The sequence below is a fragment of the Hyalella azteca genome, unplaced genomic scaffold (assembly GCF_000764305.2).
Source record: "Hyalella azteca isolate HAZT.00-mixed unplaced genomic scaffold, Hazt_2.0.2 contig4316, whole genome shotgun sequence".
Lineage (NCBI taxonomy): Eukaryota > Metazoa > Arthropoda > Malacostraca > Amphipoda > Hyalellidae > Hyalella > Hyalella azteca.
The window spans coordinates 160,819-168,584 of NW_025934536.1; the positions used below are offsets into that span (position 1 = coordinate 160,819).

The 7,766-nt window shown below is 36.5% G+C and overlaps 1 protein-coding gene across 1 annotated transcript; it reads right to left on the reverse strand.

Moving 5' to 3' along the window:
* Positions 1-5,880, reverse strand: LOC108682272 (haloacid dehalogenase-like hydrolase domain-containing 5). Its single transcript, XM_018171411.1, has 7 exons — positions 5,598-5,880; positions 4,175-4,393; positions 3,499-3,702; positions 3,062-3,270; positions 2,375-2,563; positions 1,624-1,798; positions 1-1,196 (listed from the first exon to the last, which is right to left on the reverse strand). Exons 1-7 carry the CDS (start codon positions 5,694-5,696, stop codon positions 1,044-1,046), a joined length of 1,248 nt encoding a protein of 415 aa, XP_018026900.1. The 5' UTR covers positions 5,697-5,880; the 3' UTR covers positions 1-1,043.
* Between the last annotated feature and the right edge of the window lie 1,886 nt (positions 5,881-7,766).

Consider the following 7,766-nt stretch of genomic DNA (forward strand, 5'->3'; position numbering starts at 1 on the left):
TGATCAAATGATAGGACGTTTATTTCCCAAGCTTAAACGAGACCTAGAAATAAGCAAATAACATTGACGTGAATGCTCAAAGCACTTGAATTCTGCGTGAGATAAAACAATCTATAATACTAGATATTAAGTACCAAGAAATTAGACCACTCCAATGTAACTAAGAATATTTTTATTCCGTATTGTCATTCTTGTACTAGGCATAAATAATGAGTAGTTTCGTAGACAATACGAATAAAGCATTTAATAAATTCCGAACGTTCAAAATAAAACTGATTATCTAATCAACAAATGTCACGCTAAGCTCTTATCAAAGGAAATCAAATTCTAAACCGATTTAGATACTGTAGGTAGGACAGAAGCAGGGAAGGGCTGAGCTCGTAGCTCTGAAACATTTGAAACATTACATACTGGCCTTGTTCATCTAGCAAGGTCATGAGTGACCTACAACCGAACAACGTCATGATCAGCATTAGACACTAAAACCACTGCGCATCTGGTGAATAACGATAACTATTTACAATAAAGTATAAATTAATCTGAATTTCCTTTCTGAAGGACAGCACAAACGTAAAGTTATGAGCTAAGTTGTGACTCGAGAGCAGCAAAGCTAAACGAGGCGACAGTGAGCAGCAATGTGGCCTCACTATTAAGGAGTGCGTCCACATAACTAAGCGGCTTAGTGAAAGTAATGAAGGTAGAGCATATCAGAGATTGACGGTCAAGTGTTGAAAGTAATTAAAAACAACATTCAACAGTTAAAAACATTTCCTCGCTGAACAGGATTTTCATGGTCATTTGTTAATACTTGAATGAACTTCGTTAACTAAAAGAAATATGCGTCCCAGTTGAACAGCAACGCACTTCGTACACATTATATCCCATAACTTGATAATACCGATGCCGTGAATCAGAAAAATGTACATCCAAAGAAGAAGCATACGGTTTCCCGACTATTTTCCTATTGCAAAAAAAGATAGACCGGTGTAGTAGAACCGAAAAACCTAAACCCAAACAAGGAATTTTGCATGAACCAAACTATTTCATGAGAAGTTTTCTCGCTCGAAGATGGCGTCTATGGCGTGCAGCACACATGGGACGGTGATACTCGGCTGCTGCAGCTTGGCCTCTACAGGCAAGAAGTCACGGGGGCAGTGATCCAAGAGATGCCCTCCATGCTCGTCATAAACGCCCGTCTGCAGAGGATGTAAATATCGTCAGTGTCAATCATCAATAATTGTATATGCATATCAAATATTTACCGAGCCTTTGTGGTGCTTTCGCAGTAATCTAGTGGTCAAGCATTGTTTAACGCACCTTCACCAGTATGGAGAAGCAGTGTACAACGCACCTTAACCAGTATGGAGAAGCAGTGTTCGACGCACCTTCACCAGTAAGGAGAAGCAGTGTTTAACGCACCTTTACCAGTATGGAGAAGCTGTGTTAAACGCACTTTCACCAGTATGGAGAAGCAGTGTTTAACACACCTTCACCAGTATGGAGAAGCAGTGTTAAACGCACCTTCACCAGTATGGAGAAGCAGTGTTTAACGCACCTTCACCAGTATGGAGAAGCAGTGTACAACGCACCTTCACCAGTATGAAGAAGCAGTGGTTAACGCACCTTCACCAGTATGGAGAAGCAGTGTTCAGCTGTGAGGCCCTGGAAGTCTTGTCTTGAGATGTCCAGGCCCCTGGCACCTTGCATAGCCACTCGTTGGCTGCTGCCCTGACGTCGGCGCCGTTGCACGTAGTTCGAGTAGAGGTTCATGCCGAATATGTCCGTGTGGATGTTGTCTCTGCAACAACAAACAATGATAATTTGTTTGATGATCTAGGCTAACGAAATTCATTTACCGGAGATTACTGAGTGAAACAAGCTTTCTTTTATCCCAGAATTATTAAGGAAAAGCAATCTTTTTTATCCCGGAATACCCGAGAAATAAATTACATGAGATCACAACAATTTGCCTTAGTAAAATATATGCTATAAACTGAATTCTGATAGAATAACGACAAACCTACAATAACTATTAATTTGCAAAGAATGTTATTCTTCAATAATCAATATGACTACTTTGAATGAAGTATTATTAGCTAGCTAGGAAGTTCAATTCATTTTCTCGAACAAACTACATTTATTCTCTTTTTCCTTATTTCATCTTTCTTCATTCTAAACAATATTTTCATAATATCGCATATATGCAATTCACAATTTTTGAATGCAAATGTTGAATGTACTCTTTTTCCAGTAGAAAAATACTTTTCACTACTATATGATTCTACGGTTGTAAAATAATAATTAAATTTCATAATAAGAAATTAGTCTTGATATCCAAACTTGAGATAAGAAAGACCTCAAAAATTAGTCTCACCCAATAGCATAGAGTGTAGTGATGGGATGGTTGATGCCTATAGACCTGGCATGCTGCTGTACCATAGTCTCGGCGTGGTAGTACGTGATCTCTGAAGGCTTGCCAACTAGAGCTGTGTATATTAGGTCCTTGCCCGTAACTTTCTTGTACAGAGCCTCCAAACACAACAGGAAAGATCCATGACCAAACCTGAGAAAACAATTTTTGCATTCAGATGTAATTTCACAAAATAGATCAGCTATTTTATGAGCTACAAGGGCAAAATTTAAGCCAAATTTTCGAGGTGGAGAATATGAATTGAAAATTCCTGGTAAACAGAAAGCATTCATATTAATTAGGAGACAACTTCTAAGGTTATTTATTGAGGGCTTGACAATAGACTGACAGATGCTCAAATTTGAGAAAGAATTGTAGGAGAACAATTATTACATTAATAATCAATTCATGCAAGATCTTAATAATCAGGTATTCAATGTTGGAGCAAGTGATCTAATACACTATCTAGTATCTTCTGTTTGCTGAAATGATAGGTAGTCCTCTTAGTAGGAACGAAGTTAGAAGAAACTAACTACTATATGTACAGTCAAGTATCAGGGCAGTTTGGATCAAGCTGAAGAGTCGTCATTAGTGAATAGACCTATAATGCAAGATACTATGTTTGTTAGCAGGCATAAATCATTGTGTAACCTAGGCATGTGAGCCTCAGCCATCCACTGCAGGTCCATGTTGCAAGCGAGTACAGGCAGGTGAGGGTACGGGGATGTAGGAACGGCCTCCACATCTCCATCAGTCATGAGCACGTCAAGCAGGAGCTGCAGTGACGTCTCCCACCTTACAGGCTCCCCAAACAGCATGAGGCCCTCAATGGGTGCAATGCGGCGTCCTTCGCTTGGGGGCTGTGGTGAATAAAGAGATCGAGAGGACATTTAATATGTCAATTTGTTGCACATGTGTTTTGAATAAATAAATGCTTTCACGACTCAAAGTGTTTCATCAGTATTGATCCCATATTTTAAAATATAGCTCTATTCAAATTAGAGTTCATGTTATATTATACCATTATAATTAGTAAGATTAAAGCATCACTGTTGCTAGTAGAGTGAAAGTTCATATGGTAGACACACCTGGAGGCTGCGTCTTTTCTGATCAACACAGTCAAGTTGCGGGTATGCAACTCTCAACTGCTCAATAGTTGTTATGTTCCGAAAGCCCAAATTATAAGCAATTTCAGTGACAGGACCCTGTCCTGACACAAGTATATGCTTGCCCATGAAGTGCTCAAAAAGCTTCAGAGGTGAGTGAGCCATAATCACTTGGTCTTCATCAACCTGATGAAGAGATGTATGCATAAAATTAAATCAATAATGGTTAACAAATAATTTACCTTTTCACACGTTTCCAAAAATTAAATGTACAGATGTTAAAAAATTAATTTAAGTCTACTGATGTTAAATGTAATTAATTGTGTTGATGTTCACTATGAAGTACTCTATAATCTAGAACTAGCTAAACCAACGTAATATTTTGATGGCAATTGCTAATCAGCACTGCTAGGATTATGACACAAAAGAACCACTTGAGGTTAGTTACTGGCTTACTGCCCTTAAATTATCTTTACCAGGATACAAACATTTGAGTTAGATTAAAATTAGTGAGCACCTACTACATGTGGAAGACTTTTTAGGCTACCAATGATCGAATGCTTCTGTATTAAAAAACCTTTGTAAACATTAGACAAGATATTAAAATGAAATTTTTATTGAGAATATATTTTCAAATTTTTGGTTTGAAATGATTTACCTCAACATTAAGCCACTGAGAAAGTTGCTCAGCCTTTGCATTTCTCAAAGCATTGCCAGCATTTGTAACGAAGACAGTAGGAACACGGAATCTTCCATGCTGATCCAGCAACTTGGAGAATGCCTTAGGAGCAGTTGGGAGAACTTTCCGACCTCTGACTAGAACACCATCAATGTCAAACAGGAGCCCAAAGTTTGGAGAACTGGAGTGTGGTGATGACTGCACAAACAATAATGATCAAGTTAATGAACTTGGAACTTCCTCACACCAAGAATGTTGTATCCCTTCACAGAGAGAATTATGGCTGACATGATCTAGAAATATAAAAATCCAAGTTACTTGAAATGCTGTTCAAGATTTAAATGGATTATATTTTAAATTAATAGGCCAGTATATATTTCTAAATGAATATCACTGAAGATAAAATCCATCAGATAATGATACTCTATGTACTAAATGTAAAAAGAATTGATGTAGTGGATATAAAAATCAATGACCTTGCAAGAATACATATGCAGGTATTTGTGCAAAGAAATACCCTGACAAGATTATAAACAATTTTTAGTAAACTGCATACAATTGATGTGAAGCTAGGGAACCATGGGGAGATAGAGCTCAGACAGCCTTGAGGAAAAGATATCCTCAGTGATCTGTTCCTTCAATTGTTCAGGATATCATGAGAGAGACTGACACTTACTGCACAGAATTTTTTTTGCTTGTTCAAAATAAATTTGATATATTTCTTCTTCAACATTGAGTGAATTCTATCATTAGTGAAATATATGTGGTTTTTAAAATGTGATATGTCTCCTACACATGAAAAGATTTTTCTCTGCCACTAATAATAAAATTAATAATTATAATAATTGATATTTTAAGCATATTCAGTTAGCCAATTAGCCTTAATATCTTAATATTTTCTTGGTCTCTAACATTGATTAGAAGTTACTGGCAAATCACATTTTCAACATGAAATTTAGTGAAATATTATTTTTGTCTTCAATTCATTTCATTGCATATGTACCAAAGTCAGGCATTAGCAGGAATATGCTCCACATGCACCAGTAATTTTTGGTCACAATAGATCAAATTGCAGCCATGAAACCAAATATAAAACAGAAAATTCTAACAAAATATATTTCTTCCTGACTGTAGAATCAAGATATTGTGAACATGTATATTTTGCCCAAATTTGCAAGCCTCGCAGTTGAAATTTCAATTTGTCCAACCAATCAATTTTGGTGCATGTGGCTTGCACTGGAACCCTACATGCATGTGTATATATAAATAAATGTCAGAGCAGTGAAGTGAAATTTGCAAACTACAGTTGAGCTCAAAAGGCTAATTCAATTTACACAAGGCTTAGAAACTCTGATGAAATAACACATGAATAACAAAATATTCTACAAATTATGTTTCTAACCTTAGTTGAGAAGTTTCTCAACTTAATAGAAGACAGTGCAGCCTGCAAAAATGCATGTTCCCTGACTAGAAGCACTGTTTGAGATGTTAAAGCAGCCATTACCACAAATAAATAACAAAATGTTACTAAATAAGGTCAAATTTATGTTAAGAATTTTACAAATTCCTGCTAGGATGTACATAGATCATTTAGATTTCTCAATTAAAATAGAGATCAGCTGCTTCCCAGACATGATTTTCATTGTCATCTTTACTCCCCAATTATAGGGCATGCAGGAAAATCTGTAAAAAAGTACAACATGAAAAAAAAGAGCATCCTAATGTTGGCTACAAGTTGAAAGTAGTTTTTAATTGATATATTTATATTTAATATTGATATATTGAATATACATATTTAATAAAAGATATATATAATGAAGAAGTGGGTGAGGATTTGGTGGAGCCAGCAACTCACCCTTCATTGGCTTGAGACTGCCCAAATAAAATTATTTTTCAACTGTCACAGGAATATATTGTCATTAATTTTTAGACTACAATTTGTAAAATTGCTTGTCTATAAATATAACTTTTCCTTTAAAGGGAAATAAGATGGTGATGAGCTGTTTTTGATCCACTTTTTCAACAAACTTTGCCAGACATAAAAACTTGTAGTAATTTTTGTATTTTAATTGTTTTTACTGTATCAATACTTCTGTAATTTTTCTTGTTTATTCAAATTTTAAATGCCCTTTAAATGATATGCTTTCTGTAATAAATTTCAAGTACTAGTAGCAGGATGGTTTGCTAGTGCTTCAGCTATCAAGTTATTTGTGCCAGAGGTCAAAAATTAAGCATTGCCAGCAATGCAGAAGGTCTCCCTTGCTGAAAAAGGAAAGGCCCTCATCTCAGCTCTGTCAATCTGCTGCTGCATACAGGGAGTGCAGTTGGCTCTGTGGCTGATGTACACTTTGTACAGACTGGCTCTCCTTATGGAGCACTCTTACAATTCTGAAGCAACCACTGCACTTGATATAGCATATAGCTAACTCCTTCAGGCCTTCTCTGACAGTGTGCACATTGGTTGGTGGCAGAGATTTTATTAATAGGAACCACATCTTGTAATAAAGGCCATGTCACCATGATCACATTTCTTTCAAATACTGGCTGGCTGCATTGAGCCATTCTGGCTGCATTGAGACATTTACCAGTCCAAGTAAATCCTGCCGCTGATAACTGGAAATGGATAATGCTACAACAACTAAATTAAACATTACATAGCACTGCCATCTCATGAGTCTCTGAGATGCAGCAAGTGGCCTGGCTGCTAGAGTGGTCAATTATGGCATCTTCAAAACAAACTATCATCATCTTAGGGTAAACGCGGTATATTCCGACATCGTGGATAATTCCGACACTTCTCAACTTTTTCCTTTATATTAAGCTTTGTCTTAGTTCCCCGCATTTGTTGATGGTTGAAATAGTGACGCCATACCTACTATTGCACGCCATAGTATTGCCAAAACACTAGGTCTGGGCCGTTTGGCAGGAAAATATTGAGATCCAAAGAGAGAGTGCACATCACCCAGTGAGAACAACAAAAAACGTGTCAAAGTTGAAAGTTGACCTTGCTCTACCAAATAGTGATAAACTGTGTAGAAAGAATATTTTGGTTTGAGACTTTTAAATGAGTATGTGAACATATTAGGAATCCTTTAAGTATACTTGTATTTGCTGATTTCAACTTGTAAATAAATTAATAGATGATTAAGTTAAGAGACGGTTTTAGACACATAAAAACTAATTCCGACACAGCTTGGTATTAGACACACACAGCTCGTTCCGAGCTGTGTGCAAAAATTAAAATTTTCTTAATTAAAAGCTTAATAGCTCTTAATTAAAAGCCTAATTAAGTAGTGTTCAATATCCAATAGTGTTCTAATTCTGAGCTGTGTCGTATTCCAATACAGCTCACACAGCGATCGGAATTCGAACACAAGAGGGTTGGAATTGTGAATTAGTAGAGTTGGAAGCATGGCCCGAATTAGTCTCACAAAATGCCAAATTTAGTCACACACAGCGTCGGAATATATGGATATGGTAGGTTTGCATTCTAAAGGCTTTTAAATAAATATGGCAACATTTTATGACATTTCATAGTTACTGGCCCATAGTGCAGGGTTTTGAGAGTGAC

What these genes read in the sequence shown, in the direction of transcription:
- LOC108682272 (XM_018171411.1), bottom strand. Translation starts at nt 5,696, where the DNA reads ATGGCTGCTTTAACATCTCAAACAGTGCTTCTAGTCAGGGAACATGCA. An exon ending in AGAAAAGACGCAGCCTCCAG is followed by an intron (nt 3,271 to 3,498) that starts GTGTGTCTACCA and finishes TATTCACCACAG; the next exon opens with CCCCCAAGCGAAGGACGCCG. An exon ending in GCTTCTCCATACTGGTGAAG is followed by an intron (nt 1,197 to 1,623) that starts GTGCGTTAACCA and finishes CATCCTCTGCAG; the next exon opens with ACGGGCGTTTATGACGAGCA.